This window comes from Callorhinchus milii, unplaced genomic scaffold (assembly GCF_018977255.1).
Source record: "Callorhinchus milii isolate IMCB2004 unplaced genomic scaffold, IMCB_Cmil_1.0 Scaffold5, whole genome shotgun sequence".
Taxonomy (NCBI): Eukaryota; Metazoa; Chordata; class Chondrichthyes; order Chimaeriformes; family Callorhinchidae; genus Callorhinchus; species Callorhinchus milii.
The window spans coordinates 4445070-4468241 of record NW_024704746.1 but is presented as its reverse complement, the minus strand read 5'-3'; the positions used below and the strand labels follow the sequence as shown (position 1 = coordinate 4468241).

The following is a 23172-nucleotide window of genomic DNA, read 5'->3' as shown; positions in this document are numbered from 1 at the left end:
ATTTGGAAGGTTAGTAAATCTCTCCCACAATCTGCTCATGACTAACTATTTCAGCCTCTGTCTTGCAACAACAATAAGATTACATTTGTATAGCGCCTTTCACGTCGGGAGGACGTCCCAGGGCGCTGGACAGTGTACAGCATTTCAGACCCTAGCTGCGGTTGGGGGGAGAAGGGAGGGGGTAGGGAAAGGGTGTGGCCGATGGTCGAAGAGGAGGGTTTTGAGGCGGGACTTGAAGGAGGGGCGAGGCGGAGTGACTGGGGGATGGAATTCCAGAGGTTGGGGGCAGAGTGGCTGAAAGCTCTCCCGCCAATGGTGGGGCGGGTGGGTCGGGAGATGTGGAGCAGCCAGAGTCGGCTGAGCGGAGGGAACGGGCAGGTTGGTAGGGGGGTTAGGAGGTCACAGAGTAGGGTGGGGCGAGGCCATGAAGGGCTTTGTAGGTGAGGACCAGGATCTTGAACTGGATCCTCTGAAGGATAGGGAGCAAGTAGAGTTGGGGGAGATGGGGTCATGGAATTTGGTGCAGGAGAGGACACAGGCTGCAGCGTTCTGGATTATCTGCAGCCTGTGGAGGGAGGAGTTGGGTGAGGCGGACAAATGCCTTGCACAAATTTAACATTTGTTCCATTGCTCTTTAATTGTTTGGCACTATATATAAAATGCAGAATTCCATTTGTTTTTTATGACCTTGACCCTCAACTTTTTTTTAAGAGACTTGTGTATCTATTCCTTGGTCTTGCTGCTCAGCTCTTGTTAATATTATCTAGTATTTTTCTTTCTTTGTTCGTCCTCCCAAAATGTACTGCAGATTTCTAAACATTTAATTCCATTTGCCATCTCTCTGCCCATTCTGCTAAACCAATCAACCTCATAAAATCGTAGGCTATTGCCAATGGAACCACGACATCTGGTCAATCAAGTCTGATGATTTCTTTCCTTCACGTGAGCCACGCTGTCTAATCCCACTTTTTTTTTTTTTGGTCAGCTGGGTGTCTGATACATGCGGAAATCCATCAGTGCTTAACCAAACTGAAAATTCCATGCATCCCACCTACAAATGGAAATTCCAGAGATAGATGGAATGCGCACTCTCTCACCAGAGGGATGCATCCTGCTTATCTAATTCTGGAGTGGTTAGCAAAAACCAATGCTTGGGGACCCCAGAGTGGCCACTTTGTGTAATTCCTATTGAAAAGAATTAAACAGAAATGCCGGTATGAACAGTGAGGCCTAATTATTTTAATTTTCATAAAATAACAAAAGAGTTTTATATTGTAAAGTACAGTCCAGAAACTGTAAACATGCATCTTACCACACAAGGGTCATGTCCTTTCTATTTTGTTTTAGATACTAAACAACCTTTGCCTTCATTTATCCAATTGTAAGCTATCTTTTGATAGTCTTTTATACAAATGTGTGCTCCAAAAATCAGACTCTTTTATACTCCGCCCTTCACTATCGAACATTAAAATGTTGTAATATGTATTTCATGCTTACAGGAGCAGTAATGGTTGGTGATCAATGGGAATTTCTTAAATTGTATTGTGTATAATCCATATCCTGTGACTATTAAAAAAATATTTTCTATGGATCAGTTTCATTTCCATTCACGAGGAAAATTAGTTTACAAACTAACTTTCGCTATACATCAATATAAATCCGAAAGCACAAATATTACTAGAATTCTGAACCTTAGTTGAATTTTGCCAATGTCATACTATGTGAAATTGCTTCCTAGATAGAAATGCTATACTTGTAGGTTGGTGCAAAGTGCCAAGTAAGAATGTATTTTCAAAGCTAGTAATGTTTAATCCAAGATCATGTGCATATTTGGCAAATCGTGAATAAAGTTCCCTGCTGTGCAAGGACTTTTTGGAATATTTATGTAAGATACAGGTTGTTAATGTAAAATAAAATTGTCAACGAGCACATTTTCTGGTATTTTAATCTTTTGGGGAAGAGGAAGGGATGTTCGATAAAGAAAAAAATTGAACAGAAACACCAGCGTGAACAGTGAAACACCAGCCTTGACCTGAGCCCCAATTATTTTCTTTTTCAGAAATATAAACCCTAAACGGGTCCCACCCAAAGTGTTCACGTTGACAGAAATTGGATTTCATCCTGAATGTGAAATATGCATTATTTAAATACTAGATTAAAAAAANCTATGTTGGAAATCTGAATTAAAAAGCAAAGTAATGCAACATCCCAAACCTTTAACCTATTCACTTTCGGATGCTGGTTGATCTGTGCATTTCACATGTGGGTAGCCTGGATCCTATAAATTCATTCAATGTAACACTGCAAGAAGGGGTTGGAGGGAAAAACTGAAATTTGTTTGTTTGGTTGATGATAATAGTCCTTGTATTTTGTGGATGAACATCTGGGGTCAGTAACAAGATAAAATTAGCAAAAGCTTGGAAAAGCAAGAGTTAATTAGGGTACAGATTTATAAAAGACTTGATTTTTTGGGGGAGGAAATAATTGTGCAGATAAAAAACATCTGATGAGGTGCCACTTAAAAAGCTTGTTTCAAACATTAAGACGTCTATTTTGAAAGGGAATGTGGCAAAGAGGGGAGAAAAAGATGGTTGAAGTATGGAAAACGAACAATGTTTTTCAGACTAGTGGAATGTATACAAATGTAATTTTGTTGTTGCTGCAGTCAGCCACATATCCCACGTTGTAAGCTGCGGCTTTTGTTTCACATTTGGACAAAAATTATTATTATTCGCCCACAAATTATTTGCCCACAAATATACAGTCAGCTCACTTTACGTGTGTTCTGTGGAGCGCTTTGGGACGTCCTCCCGACGTGGAAAGCGCTATATCAAATGCGAGGATTATTATTATTATTATAAAATAACATACACATTTATATAGTTTTTCAAGCAGGGAGGACCTCTCGAACCGCCGGCTGTGCAGGCGAGCGAGGGGCGGGGGCCAAAACAGGGTGGGAGGGAAAGGTGACTGAGGGAAAGCGCTCTGGGTCGCTATCCTGCGTGAGGGGGCGCTATATAAATGCAAATTGTTGTTGACGTGGGGGAGGTATGGACCAGGATGGTGGGTCTGGTGTTTGCAGGAGGAGCTGCCGGTAGGCGGCGCTGCAGCTGCAGTGTCGGCGCATGCTCAGCACCGAGTGAGCCGAGGTAACGCCGGGTGATAATCACGTGATCCTGACGGACCAATGGAATTCGTGCCGCGCGCGCGGTCGCCATGGCAGCGGTGAGGGCGGGGCCCGGCCGCCGGGCGGGAGCGCGCTGCGCTGTGTGGGCGGCGGGAGCGCGCCGGGCGAGAGCGCGTTGGTTGAGCGTCGGGGCTGCGCGATGCCGCCATGATTGAGGCCAAGAAGAAGAAGCGGGTTCACCGGAGCCTGATGTTGGCCAAGAAAATCATCATTAAAGACGGCGGGACGGTGAGTGCGGGGGCGGCGGTGAGCGGTGGGGGGGGCGGGGGAGCCGAGCAGCGACGGCGACTCCAGCCGGAGCTGCCTCGGCCCGGCCTCGGGTCCCGGGCTCCCGGCTCAGCCCTCACGGCGGCGGGGCCTCAGGCGGCTCCGTTGGGCCACAAGTTGCCGCGGTTCAGTGACAGCTTCAAGTTTCGGCGCGATCTGCGATCCCTGTGGGTTTTTCCGGATCGCTGTTGTTTAATTCGGCGCACATGTGGGGAACGTTAGTGATGTGGGAATCGGAAGTGTTTAACGCTGCTCTTGCGGTGTGTCTGAGGCCGACCCGAGCAGAGGGCTGGGGAGAGGGATCGTTAACTGAAAGGAAGTGGGGAAGCTTCGACATGAAGAGGAAGGTGTCAGGTCAGAGCAGAGGAGGTGAAGGCGGGTGTGTGTGGGGGACCAACCCAAGAGTGGAACTGTTCGAAACTGAAGATGACGACTGTTTTGTTAATGTGGGACTTGTTTTCGCTTCCAATTCCAGTGTGTGTGTGTGTGTGTGTGTTTTTTTTCGTGTCGGGGAGTGTCTTGACGCGGGCGGAAACCCATCACCGCGCGGAAGAGCATCCAAACCGAGCTTGAGGATTTCACGTGTCCCGCGTGCACGCGGGATTTCCGGAAATATTTATCGTAAGGGAATGCGTACGCTCTCCCTGGAGGGGCGCATCCTGTTTGCCTAATCGCGGAGAGTACTGGGCCCAGGTTGGCAGGAGCCGAGGCTTGGGGACTCCACAGAGCCTATCAGTCTGGCGCGTTTGCCTCCGAGTTAAAAGATTGTCGGTTCAAGCCCCACGTGAGGACCTGGACTCGCAGAGTCTCAGCTGACGGCACCTCTGACAGTTGGTCCCAACCTTTGTGGTTAATTTCCTCTACAGCAGCGATTTTCATTTCAATAGGTGCCTTTCATGTCATGAAGATGTCCCAAAGTGCTTCACACAGGTGACTGAGAGTCGAAACTGGAGGTGGGGCTACGAAGCAAGGTCGCAAAGATAGATCTTAAAGTGGGTTTTGAAGTTGGAGAGAGTGCGGGCAAAAGGATTTCAGAGGTTTGGGGGTTTAGATGTAATTTTCAATTGCTATGTCGAGTGTTTGTTTTAATCTAGCCCCAAGGAATCGGTGCACCGAGTGTTTACCATGCGGTGATCGTAATCTTTCTGGAGTTTTTTGCTTGGGGTCTGCTAACTGCACCGACCCTGGGGGTAAGTTCTTAATGCACTGTTCATAACTAAAATGACTTGATGAAACCTAACTGAAGATTGCTAAACTTTTTCAATTTGTTGATCAGACTTATCCATATCAGGTCAGTTCTATTGTAATGGGAAACGATGAGTAATCTTTTTAACCGATTAGCCATTTTGCTTTTGAGGCATTGGAAAGCCATTGCCAGCTGCCAGCACCAACCTCCCCACTGGAACAATCTACTTCACTCTTTCTCCTCTGCTGTTTCTTCAAACTATTTAATTTTAGTTTTGAAATCCAGTCCAGGCCCATTATAATACACTTCATTATTGAGCTGTTTTACAATGCAATTTACATTTATATAACACCTTTCACGTCTGAAGGACATTTCAAAGTCCTGTAGAGTATTGGTTAGAGCACTCGCCTCGCAACAAAAGGACCCGCGCTTGATTCCCGAGCAGGGTGAAACCTTAGGCAAATTTTCTTACTTCATACACCTCTGTTTACCTTGCAGTAATTAGGAACCTGGTTTGTTAGTCAATTGGTGGATTGTTTTCCAGGGGTAATAATCCCTTTAAAACCCACCCAATAATTTGGTCATTCAATACTTGACTATTTGTGGGACACTGTTGTGCACAATTGGTTGCCATGTTTCGCCCACAAAATATACAGGCAATTCACTTTACAGTATATTATGTGAAGGAGTTTGAGATGTCTCAACGACATGCATCAAATGCAAGGATTATGACCAAAAATGTGGACAAATAGCATAGGCCTTCTGGAAGTGATGTCAGCAGCGACCTGATGCCTTAGAAATTGTCCATGTTTAATATGAAAACTGACCTGCTTTCTTCCCACGTCGCAGAGATGTCATAGGTCCTGTGATTAGTGACATTACTATGCATAAGTGTGACTTGCAGTACAATTTGAGATTTTATGAACCTCAACTACCACATTATTAAGGGGCCACATCATATTTATTTAAATTTCTTTCCAGGTTGGGAAATGGCAGTTAGGGTGGGGAGTGGAGGGAAATGAAGGCCATAGAGGAGTTTTTCACTGGGGAAAGAGGAAGCTTGCTGTAAGGAAACAGCACGGCCCGGCGCTTGGTGTCTGTCCTTGGTTTCCTCTTCCATGATGGCCGAGGGAGGTTCCGATCATTTGTACTTTCATTAAACCACAATACGCTGCTCTCACTTCCCCCATCTCTCTGCTTTCTCTCATACATTCATATATTATAAAGTCCTGATGTGGGAGGGGAGATTAAATGATTACTATATCAAACATTCTAATATTGCTTTTCTGATATTTCTAGGTTTTGCATGAGACCTTTCCCAAGCACACATTTTTGATGAATGGCTTAATTCAGGGAGTGAAAGTAAGTACAAGATTGATGCAATGTATTTTTTATAAAGTGTTAATGCCATAAACCAGTGACATTTATATGTTCATTTATATTGAAATGTTTAACCTTTAGCTAATGCAAGTAAAAAGTCTTGTTATTAATATGAAAATTAAAATAATTCCAGTTGCTTAAATTGAGAAGTGTCCTGGGCAGACATTAAATGTAAGTTAAATTACAAAAAAAAGGCTGAATTTAGCTACTATGCTTAATGACTTAGACTGAATGGGGCTAATACTCAAGAATAAACCATGCTAGGAGAAAAGGACATCCTTTAAAAACAATGAAGCGTACAGCAGAAGGACCTTCCAAAGAACCAATTCGTCAGAAATTTACCAAAAATTATGAGGTTTAAGAAAAACTGGAAGATGTACAGAGTTTGATGAGGGGGTGAGCTTTGGGCTGTGTACATGCTGTACCAAAGTGGATAAACATAGTTTGAAGAGGTTGAAATCTCTTGAAACCTGACTTATGCTCCAGGGTCCCAGGGAAGAGATTGGTTAGCAAACAGTCACGTAGAGCTTGCCTGGTGAAAAAAGAAACGTGTTGTTAATTAGCTTGTCACTTATCATGTCGAAACAATGTGAGATAGATATGATGCTGTATTACATATCATTTAAGTTCAGATCCGGAAATCATGCCCATGTTATATAGTGCACCTGTGAGTGCTGCGTCCAGTTCTGGTCATTGTGACATAACAATACTGTTGTACAGCAACTTATTAAAAACTTTCTGAAACTCCATGTACATACATCACAGTATTACCATTATCTATTATCTCATTTGGTCATCCATGCCGTGTCTAAATTAGCTAATTGTTTAGACCCGTTCTCCTGCCCATTTCCCATACTTACCCTTTATTATTTCTCCTCTTTAGGTGAAGTCAGGTTTCTGACAAATGATTTTGAATGTGCAATATTGCAGCTCATAACCTGATTTTGTTTTAAATCATTTCATTGGAATGAATTAACTAAGAGCATTTTTTTAATTGTTCTATTTCTGTAGGGATTACTGTCATTCTTGAGCGCACCCTTGATAGGTGCACTCTCTGATGTATGGGGCCGAAAGTCTTTTTTGCTGCTAACTGTGTTTTTCACCTGTGCTCCTATTCCATTAATGAAGATCAGTCCATGGTAAGTATATACGGAAATACAGTGAAACTCCCATAAGCCATATCAATTGGGACCATAACGTTTAATATGATTTACGTGAAGTCCCAGTTGCAGGCAAACTGCAGATCATATAAAACATGATTTAATCAATAATCTACATGCATGCATAATTCACTGCAGCCAGTAAGTACACATGTGGTACTTTGTTACTGCAGCTGATAATTGCCCATGCAATGAAGGGTCAAGATTACTTTGCCACCAATTCAATGCGCCTTGATAGGGTTTTAAAGTCTACGAGAGAAGGATAAAGATGGACAGTTTTTAGAAGAGAGTTTCAGAGAGCATGATGGCTGAAATGTTGACCACTAATGCTGTAACCGAATGAGCAATAGACAGAACCAAAAGAGTGTAAAGGATTTAATGGAAGGAAGTTGAGATTCATCCAAAGGCAGATAGAATTATAAGAAGTTACTGGGGCTGTGTGCAGTTGCCTAACGCAATGATGTGTGGCGTTGAGAAACACAGTGTTGTGGGGTTGGTGGCTCAGTACTGCCACTTGTTTGTTATTGGCCATATATTTGCTACTGGCTGAAATATTTGTTCCTGAAACATAATTTGCTATAACCTGAATATGCATTGTGTGAATGTTTATGCTTCAATAATGAAATAATAAAGTAGGAAAAAGTTGAGACAGGAAGGATAACCTCTCAGAAGATTCAACAACAACATTTATATTTATTTAGTGCCCTTCATGTAGGATAGCATCTTGGAGCTGAACATTGGTGCAGCTTAACGCTGAGCTGGGGAGAAAGGAAAGTGACTTGTAGGCATGGTTGAAGAGGAAAGTCTTCGGATATGAACGGGAGCAAAGCATAGAGATTGAGGCAGTGAGTTCAGAGGTTTGGTTGTAGTGGCTGAAAGGACTAACATTAATAATATATGTAATAGATCCAGTGGGACCTAGTTTGGGGTTCGCTCACCTCATTCTATATTTATATTCATACAAACATTCCTTATAATATTTGCTGTTTTCCTACCTTCTAGGTGGTATTTTGCAGTTATCTCCGTGTCTGGTGTACTTGCTGTAACCTTCTCTGTGGTGTTTGCTTATGTGGCTGACATAACCCAGGAGCATGAAAGAAGCATGGCCTATGGACTGGTATGTGAAGCTGTTTAATACACTTAACATTCCAAAGAGGGGCACCTGTAAACACAGTGAAACTCTGATAACTTATCACCCCCAAGGGAAATGGCTCAAATACTATTTATCAGAGTTGATTTATTATCCAAAATGCAGTATCTTGAAAGTACAAAGTACTCAAAGAGTGGAGATTTTGAGGGAGTGAAGACAACAACAACAAATTGCATTTATAAACCGCATTTTCACGTTGAGAGGATGTCCTAAGGTGCTGGGTGTTGGAAACAAGAGAAGGAAAGTGTAGTCTGGGATGATCCAGGTTTCTGTGAGGACGAAGATGTCAAACGTTTTTGTTGACAATGAGGTTGTGGGCGGTGAGGGCTTTGTTGGAGAGAGTGTGGACATTTTGTAGGGCAACACGAAGGGGACGTGCAGCAGAGGAGTTTGCAGGACGGTGGTGTGGGGCGAGGAAGGAGAAGGATTAACAGGAAGGGTGGGAATGTGGATGAGGGAAGAGAGGTTCATTCCTGGGTGCTGCAGCTGGTAGCCCTTTCGGGGGTAATGGGGGATGGAGCAGTCAGGATGGCTGCTGTTGGACAATTGCATAGTGCCACGATTAACCCAGGTAGAATTCCCAGGCTGGAACAGAGGGAAGCTACAGGAGGGAGAGGAGGTGGGGATGGCAGTAAGAAAGAAGAACCAAGCGGACGTAATGGAGTATAGTAATGGAGGCTAGTTATATGCGGTTTGATTATTTATCTCAGAGACTAGTTATCAGAGTTTCATTGTATTTCAGAATAATGTGCGATGATGAACTTACAAAACTGTGAAACACCATTGAAGTAATCTGTCCTTGAAGCTGAATCCTCTTGATTTTAGATCAACATACAGTAGAGAGCCGGCTAATTGGGTTGTTTGCATTGTTGATATGAAAACAGTCCCGATAATGGCATCATGCAAAATATAAACTCGCTACAGCGCTATCTAAAACATTAGGAGTTATACAGTTATTCTTTTGCTCTTTTACTTTCTATCTCGTCTATTGTCTATCGTTTATTGAAATCCTGTACACTGTCCAGTGCCTTGGGACCTCCTCCCGACGTGAAAGGCGCTATACAAATATAATGTGGTTGTTGTTTCTATCATTTTCCCTCATTCACTTTGATTTTGCTTCCCCCACCCCAAACTCTGAGTCTCTCTTTCGCTCTCTCCCTGTCTCTGAGTCTCTCTTACACCCCATCTCCAACTCACTCTCAATCGCTCTCTCCCTTTCTCTCTCTGAGTCTCTCTCTCTCAGACTCCATTTCTCTGATTCTCTCTTTACCTCTCCTTGTCTCTGATAAATTACTGAATAAATACGCTTCTGTGTTGATGGTTCATAGTGGCATTGCTCTGAGTCATTCTCTCAATTTGAAAAGGCCCTTTATGAAATGTAATAATAATTATTACTAAATGTGGATAGTTAGTGCACAGATAAGCAGCATTCTGTTATATTGCACTGACCTTCACACTTGGGATTGGGTGTTGCCCAGACTCATTGGGATTGGAGAGGAGCAGACGGACATTTCCTTCTTGTGCTCTTAAGTGAATAGTTGAAGCAGTTTCTTTGTGTTAGGTGGCTCCTAAATATATACAAAATACTAAATAGGATTGAAAAGTAAACCTAGTAAAACGCTTTCCATTGCAGCAGGACAAGAGGACGTGTTTAGGATTCTGAAGGGCAGTTTTAAGACAGTCACACAGAGAATCCAGCAGATTCATCTATTTGAAAAGTGTGGCAGGATCTTTAATGTCCACCTGAACAGACCAGATGGAAATTGGGTTTAATGTCTCATTTGAAAACTGTCACCTTGCCAATATCTACAACCCTCTGACCAGTGAAGTGAGAGTGTTGCTAACTGAACCAAACTAATGCTGACAAAGTGTCCTTTATGAAAAACAAAGTAAAATATTATACTTGAATTACCATTTTCTGTTTAAAACTTGTACGTGAATGCCAATTCTTCACTTAGACATGATGGCACTTAATTGGTAAAGGTTTGACAATGTAAAATGCTTTCATGTATTGTTTAACCAAGAAATATGCAGATTACTTTGTTTACTTTTTGGGGGTTTTCACCAATAATCAACCCTGACCATCTGAGTTTGTCTTTTCTTCACTACTAGGTTTTCTAAAATGAGTTATGTACCTCTGTTATGTGATCTGAAAGGTTTTAATCATCTATAGTAATTGCATTTCATCAGATTGAAATATGTTTCAAAGTTTAAGATTGTTTTATTCACAATATGTTTCTATGTTCAGAATGTATTAATTTCTGTTGTCTTATATTAGGTGTCTGCAACGTTTGCTGCAAGCTTAGTTACCAGCCCAGCCATTGGTGCATATCTGGGGCGGGTTTATGGAGACAGCCTCGTGGTTATCCTGGCCACAGCTATTGCGCTACTCGATATCTGTTTTATTCTGGTGGCTGTACCAGAATCACTGCCAGAGAAAATGCGGCCAGCCTCTTGGGGAGCTCCCATATCCTGGGAGCAAGCTGACCCATTTGCGGTGAGTGTAACCACTTTACTAATGCTGATTTCTGTAAGGAATCAAAAGTGTTAAAATTTAGCCATGGGGATTATGATTAACTTGAACTACAGCATTGAGTTTCAGATCTTTTTATCTAAATGTTTTAAGGGAACAATGGCTAAGAAATAACTGCAGTAAAACCCCATCTGACCTTTGGATGAGAAGTTAAACTGAGGTTCCCATCTGTGCCTGTTCAGGTGGATGTTAAAGATCCCATGTCACTATTCGAAAAGAGAAGAGAGTTTCTCCTGGCCAACAATCCCACAAATTCTAGTGCAAGTTTTGCACATGTACATGGCTATAAATTGACTCCAGTCATTGTTTATAAAGATCATACTGTATTTACTTGAGCTTTAACTACTTCCACTTAATCGCAGCAGATTTGACAAAATATTGTCAGTCTTGATGGTCCATATTTTATAGAAGGGGAGCTAGATAGACCAATAGTCTGCTGAAACTGTTACTAGATGCATCATATTCTCTTTCATATAACTGTGCTGATTATCATTTATTTTTGTACTCCAGTCTCTCAAGAAAGTTGGCCAAGATTCAACAGTTCTCCTGATGTGTATTACAGTTTTTCTCTCCTACCTCCCAGAGGCAGGCCAGTATTCCAGCTTCTTTCTGTACCTCAGACAGGTAGGAATACCATTTGGTAAAATCTTTCACAAGTTTTTAATTGGATGCTGAAACAAACAATTTTGTTGGTAGGGGAGGTTGATAGATATTGTGTGGTATTGTGTGGTATTGCCTCATACTCCCGTACATCCCCCTGGTACACCAGCCATCTCCGTTCCCTCAAGGCCAAATGCGCCTGGACCAAATCCAAACTAACGGTCCATCGGCAGATTTGGCTTCACCACACCAAGACCTCCCGCTGCACTCTTGCCTCCGCCAAATCCTCCTTCTCCTCCAAGGTTATCTTGGAAGCAAAGGACAACCCCTGGCTTCTCTTTTCCACCACTAACCATCTCCTCCATCCACCTTCCCATACCTCGCCCATCCTCTCCTCAAAATCCAACTGTGAGGAGATGCTGGACTTCCTCGAATCTAAAATCGAGGGTATACGTTCAGCCACCTCAGCCCCGTCCACAGCCACCCCCACATCACCTCTCCTTTATGACCCACCCACCCTCTCTCTCCCTCCTTCCTCACCACGACTGTCTGCAAACTCAAACCCACCACCTGCTCCCTCGATCCCATCCCCATGTCTCCCCTTGTTTCCCAGCTCCACCTTCTGGCCCTCCCTCAATTCCCGCCCCCCCTAAAAACATCCATCATCATCCCCATCCTGAAAAAACCTTCCCTGGACCCATCCCACCTCTCTGGCTACCGTCCCATCTCTAACCTCCCATTCCTCTCCAAGGTCCTGGAACGAGTCGTCGCGTCCCAGCTCCGCTCCTTACTCTCTTGCCATTCCCTCTTTGAACCCCTCCAATTCGGCTTCCGCACTGCCCATAGCACAGAAACGGCCCTGATCAAAGTCACTAATGACGTTCTGAACATCTGTGATCAGGGCTCCCTCTGCCTCCTCGTCCTCCTCGATCTATCTGCCGCCTTCGACACTGTCGGCCACTCCATCCTCATACACCGCCTCTCCGCTTTACTCATTCTTCACGGATCTGCCCTTGCCTGGTTCGATTCCTATCTCTCTCACCGTCTCCAATTCGTTGCTTCTAACGGTTTCTCCTCCAGCACCCGCAATGTCACATCTGGCGTCCCCCAGAGCTCTGTCCTTGGCTCTCTCCTCTTTAATAACTACATGCTCCGCCGTGGTGACATAATCCGCAGACATGGGGTCAACTTACACATGTATGCGGACGACACCCAACTCTTATCTTTCTGCCTCCACCCTCAACTCCAGGACCACTGCTGTCCTGACAGACTGCCTGTTGGACATCAAGTCCTGGATGAGGACAAATTTCCTACAGTTGAATGTGAACAAGACTGAGACCTTCCTGATTGGCTCACGTCAGCAGCTCAGGCTCTGGCAACATCAACCTCCATGGTTGCACATTTCAATTCACCAAGCCAGTCAGGAACCTAGGTGTCTTGTTCGACCCTCAACTGTCTTTTCTCCCTCACATTCAAGCCATGACCCGCTCTGCCTGCCCTCACCTCCATAACATCGCCCGACTCCGCCTCTACCTCACCCCTCAAGCCACTGAACCTCTTGTTCATGCCCTCATCACCTCCAGGCTCGCTATACAAACGCCCTGCTTGTCGGCCTTCCCAACTCCTCCCTCCACAGGCTGCAGATAATCCAGAACTCTGCAGCCCGTGTCCTCTCCCGCACCAAACTCCGTGACCCCATTTCCCCAACTCTACTTGCTCCCTATCCTTCAGAGGATCCAGTTCAAGATCCTGGTCCTCACCTACAAAACCCTTCATGGCCTCGCCCCACCCTACTCTGCGACCTCCTAACCCCCTACCAACATGCCTATTCCCTCCGCTCAGCCGGCTCTGGCTGCTCCACATCTCCCGACCCACCTGCCCCACATTGGCGGGAGAGCCTTCAGCCACTCTGCCCCCAACCTCTGGAATTCCATCCCCCAGTCACTCCGCCTCGACCCTCCTTAGCCTCCTTCAAGTCCCGCCTCAAGACCCTCCTCTTCGACCATGCCATCGGCCACCCCCCCTCCCCTCCCTTCACCCCCCAACCGCAGCTCAGGTCTGAAATGCTGTACTCTGTCCAGCGCCCTGGGACGTCCTTCCGAAAGGCGCTATACAAATGTAATCTTGCTGTTGTAAAAGAAGACAGGTGGAGAGCTTTTGCCCACTTTTGTGTGAATTATATGTCAAATTTGTGGGATATTCTGTCTGAATGTAGTGAACGATAAGGTATTAGGAACAGATAGAGTTCAAAAGGGCAATTAAATAAAGAGTTAGGAAACTTACGACTGAGAGAGAGCAAGTAAAGACCAGAGTTATAACAGGGTTGCCTTGACTTAGATGCTCAGAGATAGATACTTTCATAGAGTTTCTGTTTCAAACTGTATGACATCAATTGACCAAATTAATTTATACCTGGGATTGTTTATCCGAAAATGAATTTGCACCGAATTATAAAGTAACTGAACTGCCTAGCTATATTTAATAACATCTACCCTTGTTCCTATGTTATGTTGTAACAAAAGTTGATTTTTGTTCAGTTATGAAATTGAAGGCAGCTGACTTTTTGTTTTGAACAGGTCATGGGATTTTCATCAGAAAGCGTGGCTGCCTTCATAGCAGTTCTTGGCATCCTCTCCATTGTTGCCCAGGTACATTTATGATTTTCTACCTTTACCCAGGTGCAGCTTTATTACCATTCATAGTCCACTTCAACTGATTACTGTCGATTCCAGCTGTACAACAACAACTTGGATTTATATAGTGCCCTCCACGCCGGAAGGCGTCTCAGAGCGCTTCACAGTAAGGAATCCCAGGACCGAGGGAGGGGGGGGAAGGTGATCAATGGCGCGGTTGAAAAGAAAGGTCTTCAGAAGGGACTTGAAAGTAGGAAGAGAGGTGGTGAGGTGAAGGGAGTGAGGAAGGGAATTCCAGAGCCTAGGGGCAGAGTGGCTGAAGGCACGGCCGCCGAGGGTGGAGCGGAGGATGAGGAGGGGGCCAGACCCGGAGGATCGAAGGCAATGGGTGCTGTTTGAGAAGAGAGGAGGTCAGAAAGGTCGGGGGGTGCAGAGGAGTGGAGGGATCTTGAAATCGATCCTCTCTGGGATAGGCAGCCAGTGCAGTCTGGCAAGGACTGGGGTAATCGGGGAACGTAGTTTGGTGCATCACTGTACCCAGTGATGCGCTTCTGGAGCCTGGTCCACTGCTTTCTCCTAGGTACAATCGAGAAACCTGACCAGAAATTTGCAAATTGGGGTTTTGTTTTATTCATTGAACTTCAAGTTTAGGAGCTTCAAAGTGCTATTCAATACTGTGGAGGGAAAGAGGATGAACATCAACACTAACATTGCAAACCTACATCAATCATTCCACTCAATTCTGTGAAGAGCTTTGGGCATTTTGATGACTTGAAAATGTAATAATTATTATTGTGTTTTGTTTACTCAAGCAAAATTGTCTTTCATATGGGAAGGATATCCCGAGGCGCTAGACAGTCGAGGTTTGCACCCAAGCTGGGGTTTGGGAGGGTTGAGGGCGAAAGGGGGGAAGATGACTGAAGCTGTGGTCAAAGAGGAAGGACTTGCGACATCCTTGAAGATGCCAAGAGAATGGGCAAGGCGAAGGGAGGAGTAGAGTTCCAGAGAGTGAGGACAAAAAGGCTGAAGCTCCGACCACCAATGGTCAGGCCAGGGGATGTGAAGCAGGCCAATCCCGCTGAGGGGAGGGAGCGGGTGGGTTGGTAGAGTTTTAGAGGTAGATTGGACAAAACCATGGAGGGATTTAGAGTGAATGTGGCGGAGGTAAGAAAAAACTGAACATGCTTGTTTCACTTACACTTTGGTGTGAATGGAAATTCATAAACCCAGTGAAACAATAGGCTTTGGAAATTCTGCAACACACGATTGGACAATGTTTAATGTAGAAATTGCACTAAAGCAGTTTTCTAAATGTTCACTAAATTTCTCTTTAAGACTGCTGTTCTAAGTTTGCTGATGAGATCAATTGGTAACAAGAAGACTATTCTGCTCGGTTTGGGTTTCCAGATGTTACAATTGGGCTGTTATGGCTTTGGCTCTGAGCCCTGGTATGTATATCAAGAATTTTTCTCATGAGTGTATCAATATTCATATTATAAATGCTCGGAAGGAATCAGTCAATCCTCTGCCATTGTTAGTCCTGATCTTGAGCCAAGTGGTTCTGTTATTTTAAGGCACTGTTAATGACAGACTGGCCAACTTGTCTTGTTGGTAGGACTTGGAGAGTCACTGGCATTTCCCCACTCAACTTCTGTTGATCCTGCAGGCCAAAGCCCTAATGTAGGTTGTGATCCTAGCTGGACAAGGTAGAGGGAATTTTGCCAGACAGTGTTTGCAATAGTTAACAATTGACATTTTATACAGCACTTTCACATTAGGAGTATATCTCAAAGCACTTCACCCAACGGACTAGAAACCCAGGCTCACTGGTGGGGGGGGTTGGAGAAAGGTGATCGGAAATGTGGTCGAAGGATTGGTCTTTGGGCAAGTTTTGAAGGACGTGAGGGAGGGGGAACGTGACAGATGGAGTCCCAGAGAAGGAGCAGAATGGCTGAAATCTCACCCACTGCTGGTGGGATTGAGTCTGTGGGGAGGTGAATCAGGCCAGTGTTTTCTGAACTGAGGGAGCAGCTGTGGTCACAGATTAGCTAGTTAAACTTCAGCAATACTCTTAATGCACATTCTGGGGTCCCCAATCCTTCGTCCTTGCCAACCTGCAACAAATGCTTTCTGTAATTAGGTAAGCAGGGTACATCCCTCTGGGGAAGAGAGCAGATGCAGCACTCCAAACGAAGAGTGATTTCCATGTGTGGATTGAAGTACTTTTGAGATGTTATCCTATATAATGATTGCTATGTAAATCCAAGTTGTTATCAGGTAGCATGCATAATTGGAACTCAGTCTAGTTCACATCCTGTTAAGCATGCCGATTTGTTTCTGTTTGTATCAGACATATGGCTAACCAAAGAAAATTGAAAGAAACCTGATTATGGTTTGACCTCTTTGACAGTGTTTTAATAAACAGTGTCATTCATTCTTACATTTGCGAAAAATGAAGAACATAAGAATCGCTATACCAAAAAAGACCAAGGTCCATCCAGTTTGCCTTCCACCATCCTGGCAGTCGCATACACATGTCATGTCTCAAACTATATACTATATCTCACGATATTATAAATTTATTTAATTTGCTTTTGAAAGAATCGATATTTTCTGCTTCCATTGTCTCTCTAGGGAGCCTGTTACATACATTTACTAATCACTCACTGAAATAGTGTTTCCGCAGATTTGTTTTGAATTTAACCCCCTTCAATTGTAGGCCGTGTCCTCTGGTTCTACTCTCTGGACAAGATAAAACAGTTTATCATGGTCTACATTATCCAGTTCCTTTAGAATCTTAAAAAACATCTTATCATATCGCCGCTCAACCTTCCCTTTTCCAATGTAAATTTGCCCAGTTTACTTAATTAAATTGTTTGCAATTGATCTTATATGAGTGAGCAAAGTATGATCCTGTCAAGCAGTGTAACTAATATTAATGATTGCAGGATGATGTGGGCAGCAGGCGCTGTGGCAGCTATGTCCAGTATTACTTTTCCAGCAGTCAGTGCTTTGGTTTCACGCAATGCTGATCCAGATCAACAAGGTAAGTTGATTGTGTGGAAACAGACAAACTGGCAAGAACCTACTCATATTTTTCTAAATTTGATAAGGACACCTGTGGTTTTGAAAGTTATCATAACTTTTTGTTTAAAAATGTGTTTGAGAGATGTCTTGCGAAAGTCAGTTGTAGACAGTATATTTGAAATTATTTTAAGAATGAATATTCAGCAGTGTCAAATACGTAAAGCATTTACCACTACTCTCAGTTTGGTGTCATGAAATTGTAGAAATGCCAGCACATTGAGAATCACTATTTATCATCTCATAATTGTTTAGATCTTTTAAAAATCTCAATTAGATACCCTTTAACTTGAATTTTCGAGCTTGTCTGTAACTTTAACTGTTTACCTCTGATATGGTCTGTGTGAACCTATTCTGTATCCTCTCTTTATCTCTGATGCCCTTTCTATAATGGAGCAGGTAGAACTTCTCCAAATCATGCACAACTTGACTACATTGGATGTCAGTAAGAGTCTAGCAGCCGACTTCTTGGAATTGTTACTGACAGAACATTTAGAAACTGAATTCAAACATTTTGAATCTATTTCCAGGTGTTGTTCAAGGTATGATCACGGGGATTCGAGGCCTGTGTAACGGCCTGGGACCAGCTCTGTATGGGTTTATATTTTATATATTCCATGTGGAGTTAATTGAAGTACCAGAGAATGAAGTGGGATCTCTTGACAGCCGGACGACACACAACCATTCTCAACAGGTAAGTACAAGGTATTTGTGGCTTGATGGCTTTGTTTGTGGCCTGGGTGTGGGTACGCAATATTACTTGAGAGGGAAAATAGGCAGGTAGAAACATCAATTTAGTTGCCATTTATTCTTCTGTCTCTAAATTAGTTATTAAATATCAGTCGTCCCACTGATGGGTTGCTTTGTAGCCAAGAGTAATTTGAGCTCCAATTCTGTACGTAGATGCAAGTAATTGAAACTTGCAAGAGTAGGCATTTGCCCACAAAAGACACAGTCACAACATCTTACAGTATATCCTATGAAGCCCTTTGAGACATGGTCTCTGCTTGAAAGGTGCAGTATCAAATGTAAGTATTATAATCAGGTTATTATACACTTACATCCTATATCTCACATTTCTAGTGCAAACTGGATATCAATCTGGGTTTTTAATTGCTAGAATCAGGCTTTTTTTTTTGGTCTCGGGGTATCTGACGTGTGGAAACCATCATCACGCTTAAGAGTATCCAAATCAGACTGCGAGTTCCCAGTGTCTCAAAGCGCTTTATATTGTAAAGTGGTTTTGACTGTGTGTTTTGTGGGCGAAACGTGGCAACCTGTTTGCACACGGTAATGTACCACAAACAGCCATGAAGTCAATGACCAGTTTTTACTTGGAGAATTTGTTGCCCAGAACACCGGAAGAAACTCCCTGCACTTTTTGAACAGTGCATGAGATCTTTAACGTCCACCTGAACAGGCAGACAGGACCTCGGTTTAACGTCCTGTCTGCCGAAGTACAGCACTTCCGATCATACAACACACTCCCAGCACTGATTGGAATATGTGATTCTAAGTCCCATGTGGGGGTTGAATCCAAACCTTCTGACTCCGAGGCGAGAGCACTACCACTGCGCCAGGCTGACACACTGCCACCAACAAATGGAAATTTCTGTTTCTGGAATGGAATGTGCACTCTCTCCCTGGGAGTACGCACTCTGCTTATCTAATTCCAGAGAGTATTAGGTGCAGGTTGGCGAGAGCCAAGACTCGGGAACTACATAGGATACGACTAGAGAACATTGGACTTAATCAGAGTTGTCCACTCACTGATTAATCTGAGTCAGCAGCCAAGATAATTGTTTCTCGAGTGGTAAACAGATGTCAAGGCACTCTGTGCTTGTCCCCTCCTTACATCACCGAACCTTGAGCCTTCAGCAAACTGTGCCTCTAACCTCGGCAACTCCCCCTCTCTACCCCTTTGCCTTGCTTGTCTTTAAATCCCACCTAACATCAACCTATTTAATGGCCCTTAGCTGTGAGCCGTTGATGGATTTGACTGTTAAAACATTTTAGCAACAAGACCTGTTTGATTAGTTTTATGTATAATTATTTCATGTTAACTGTAAATTTTCAGTGGTTCAATTGATAATCGTAACAACAACTTTTTCATTTCCATATACATTTTCGTGTTAAGTATTAAGAATTGCATAAGAAAGTTGCATAAGAAAACATTGTAACTTTTTGTCTTTTTAGAGTTCAATACTTCCAGGACCACCATTTTTATTTGGAGCGTGCTCAGTGCTGCTGGCCTTGCTTGTGGCCTTATTTATCCCGGAACATACAAACACATCTGTACGATCCAGTAACTGGAAGAAACACAGCAACAGTCACGGTCACACACACAACCCACAAGCACCTACTGAGGCCAAGGAACCATTACTCCAGGACACTAATGTATGACACAGGACCCACTGGACCCACTACCGAGCACTGAAAGCTCAGAGGCTGAGTCCTATTTTTTTNAGAAAAAAGAGGCTGTTTATGGTGTTAACCTGTAAAAACGATGCACGTTTTTCTGAATATGGACATCAGGTAATTCAATCAGGATTGTATTCATCCTGTTAAGGACAGCAGCAGGTAAGACATCCAGGACTCTGCAGGTTGGAACTGATTGAGCTTTTACAAAGCATAATGACTAAAGTATTTACCAAAAAAACACGCTCTGAAAGGTTTCTTAACTGTGGTGATTGTTCGAGGATTTGTGACTAGATATTATTCCAAGTCCCAACAACATGGCATTTTTTTTGACACAGTGTTTGGATTTTGTGCCATGTACAGATTAGTCACAGTGTTTGTTTGTTTGTACAGTTCTGCTTTAATTTAAGGTGTATTGGATATTAGTGAATGGCTAAATTCCAGTACTGAGCAGTCGATACTCCGATGCTGGAAGGGTTCTGCTGTACATGTCTCTAGACCTTCTTATGCTGTGTCTGAGTGGGACAAATGACTCTTATGTTCCATCTATTTTGAGCATTACTGTGGAATCCAGGGTGGTTAGATACGTAAGCCTTAATGTAGTAGATGCACTTAAATACAAACTTAAAAGCCTGCTATGGTGCCAGTTTATCTGAAAGAAAAATCATCCAAGGCAGCATGACAAATGTATCTGAAATAAAAACACTGCACGAAATATCCTTTTCTTTCTGGTAATGCGTCTATAGAATGTTTCATCAGAACTTTTAAACTAGCTTCTTGATCGTTCAGCTATTTAATTCATGCACCTCAGACCTTATCTCTGTCAATGGAAATCATGTTGGTGCGAATATTTGACTGGAATGCAGACCAAGTGCTTTGTTTGAAGCTTCATTTCATTTTGCCTCAGAAAGCTAGTCTAAAAACGGTTTGTCATGATAATGCTTGGTTTTATTCACTTTAGCAACCTTTTTGAGATACAATTTGTAATTTAAACAGTTTATCGAGACCACCTTCCTCTCTGCCTTTTTCTTCTGTCTCACTTTTATATGCATTTATAGCTGATGTAATGAGTAAATTATATTTATTTTATCTTTTAACCAGAGTATCCTGAGTAAAACCTAAAATATTTCAAGCCTTGAAATGCCATTTTTTGGGTTTAAGAGTTCGCCCTTGAGATTGTGGCCTTTTAATATGAACCATATTTTGGTAACTAAAAGTAAAAAAAACATATAACTTTGATTTAATCAGAACCAGATTTGAAGCAGTGTATGTAAGGCAGGTATGGATTTTCAGAAATTGTCTATTTTTGTGTGCAGTTATAATTGAGCAAAAACATTGTACTGTATTTCTTTGTGTAAAGTAATGCCAATACATGTATAAAGGAAATCCTAAAAATGTTCATTTCATTCTATTCTCTTCTCCTTTGTACCTTGTTTTTGGAAAATTGTGGATCCTGAGATGATAGACAGTATTTTTCCCCTTTTCCCCATTTCATTTTGCAACAAACTAGTTTCAAAGCAGAATGTCTTAAATACCAGTAATATGATTATCACAATGTGTACCTAACACACTGTAAATAAGTCATTCATGTTTAGTTCAATAAAACTAAATATTTTACATTAGTTGTACTTAGATTTTCATTTTTTAGTTTGATTTCCTCACTAAAAATAGATTACTCAGCAGCATCAATGTACTTGTACGCTTCACTTTCAATGACAATTCAAAATGGAGAGGCAAAAGTGTGGTGGGATTGAAGACAGCAGCTACCGGGCAGCAAGAAGCAGTCATTGGGTGGACAGGAGATGAGAAACCAGGTGATGGGTTTCATGAGGAAGAAGTGACTGGATTAAAGATGTGGGCATGAGTGGAGAGGAAGTACAGGCAGCTCAGTGCATCTTTGTAATTTTGGAGACCTCTCATTTGGGAGTTGAAGGTGAGGATAGTGGGAGGATGGGTGGTGAAGAGGAGCCTGGGTTATCTTTTCCATCTAGGGTGAGCCTGGAGTAGGATTTGGCTGAGGAGAGCGAACAACAGTAAGTTTTTGGTGTGGTCCAGCAGATCTGACAGTAGACCATGAGACCAGATTAAGGGTGATAGGTAGGCTCACAGCCTAGGAGAGGACATGGAGCTACAGCTTGTTCAGGGAAAAGCTGGGAGTCTGGTGTGCTGGGTGTTCAAATAGCTGAGCCTGGACATCAGGAAGCTGTGAATGAGCATTTCAGAAGCCTGGAGGTAGGGGTGATAGAGGCAGGCAATGATGCAGAGGTGAGTCAAAGCCCACGTGTAAGACTTGAAAGATAGTTGGGAGTCAAAGACGACACAGGTTTGGTTCTGTGATGTGGAGAGATCCCCTGAGGTGGAGTCCATGCAGGTCAGTCAGTGTGTGAGGTGAGCAGATGGTGACAGAGAGTCTCAGCCCGGACTTGATGTCAGACAAATGCTCGAGCTGCAGCCAGTAATACCTATAATAAACCAGAGCCATAGATGGAACAATAGAAATTTGCAGCCAAAAGACTACTCGGGCCATCAGGTCTGCATAGGCTCTTTTAAGAGCAATCTTTCGATCCCATTTACTCACCCTTTTCCCATACCCACGTACCTTTTTTTTCTTTTTACAACAACTTGCATTTGTATTGTGCCCTTCACGCAGGGTAGCACATCCTGGAGCGTTTAACTGTGATGGAGTTTGCCGCTGAGCCAGGGAGAGGGGGGAGATGACCATTGGCACAGTTGAAGAAGAAGATCTTCAGGTGCCATTTGAAGAAGGAAAAGGTGGAGAATTAAGGCTGAGTTCCAGAGTTTTCGGGGACTAGTGGCTAAAAGCACTGCCGATGATGTGGATGAAATAATTTTATCGAGTTACCCTTTGAAAGCTCAGCCACCGCTCCCGACGGCATTCCATAACACATTACTCTGATGATTCTCGTAACCTCTCCATTTGCCGAGTGACTGACGATCTCACCCACAAAATATACAGTCAGTCCACTCTACTCTGTGAAGCGCTTTGAGACGTCTCGAAGAGATACTGTACCAAATGCCAGAATTATTATCATGATCTTAAAACGATTTTGTCTCTGGTGAGCGAGGTTAGGCTCGCTCACCCCCGATAACCAAGTTAGGCTCAAACGTTCCCACTTCGGGAACGAGGGTTGCCCCCCAGGACAAGCCCCAATCTCCCCCCGCAAACACCTCCAGGCCCCAAATTGTCAAAGGACACCGCAGACCTGAACCATGTCTTCTTGACCACCCGAGCAGGTCAGGTGACGGGATGGTCTCTGTCTCTCTTGTCAGGACCAGCCCGGCCTGAGCCCAGTGACCAGGTGCTCAAGTGGTACCAGTGTCTCCGCTTCCTCTGTGTGAGGGCAGATCACACTCTGCAGGTGCAATACCGCCCCCAACCAACAGAGGGCAATACCGCTCCCAACCAACAGAGGGCAATACCGCTCCCAACCAACAGAGGGCAATACCGCTCCCAACCAACAGAGGGCAATACCGCCCCCAACCAACAGAGGGCAATACCGCCCCCAACCAACAGAGGGCAATACCGCCCCCAACCAACAGAGGGCAATACCGC

At 43.5% G+C, this 23172-nt stretch overlaps 1 protein-coding gene across 2 annotated transcripts; it reads left to right on the top strand.

Moving 5' to 3' along the window:
* Positions 1–3273: 3273 nt before the first annotated feature.
* Positions 3274–21221, top strand: mfsd14a1 (major facilitator superfamily domain containing 14A 1). Of its 2 annotated transcripts, none has more exons than XM_007902917.2 (12): positions 3274–3415; positions 4549–4644; positions 5940–6002; positions 7032–7159; positions 8183–8297; positions 10609–10827; positions 11374–11487; positions 14040–14111; positions 15432–15544; positions 17045–17142; positions 17711–17874; positions 19377–21221. In XM_007902917.2, exons 1-12 carry the CDS (start codon positions 3335–3337, stop codon positions 19581–19583), a joined length of 1470 nt encoding a protein of 489 aa, XP_007901108.1. In that variant the 5' UTR covers positions 3274–3334; the 3' UTR covers positions 19584–21221. The 2 variants fall into 2 exon arrangements, with proteins under 2 accessions (XP_007901108.1, XP_042191457.1); XM_042335523.1 differs by lacking the exon at positions 3274–3415 and adding an exon at positions 3561–3900.
* Positions 21222–23172: the final 1951 nt, after the last annotated feature.

Bases quoted from the DNA above. Each gene is read 5' to 3' on its own strand.
- mfsd14a1 (XM_042335523.1), top strand. From the start codon at position 3,661: ATGTGGGGAACGTTAGTGATGTGGGAATCGGAAGTGTTTAACGCTGCT. The intron at 4,645-5,939 runs GTAAGTTCTTAA...TGATATTTCTAG, and splicing joins TAACTGCACCGACCCTGGGG to GTTTTGCATGAGACCTTTCC. The intron at 17,143-17,710 runs GTAAGTTGATTG...ATCTATTTCCAG, and splicing joins TGCTGATCCAGATCAACAAG to GTGTTGTTCAAGGTATGATC.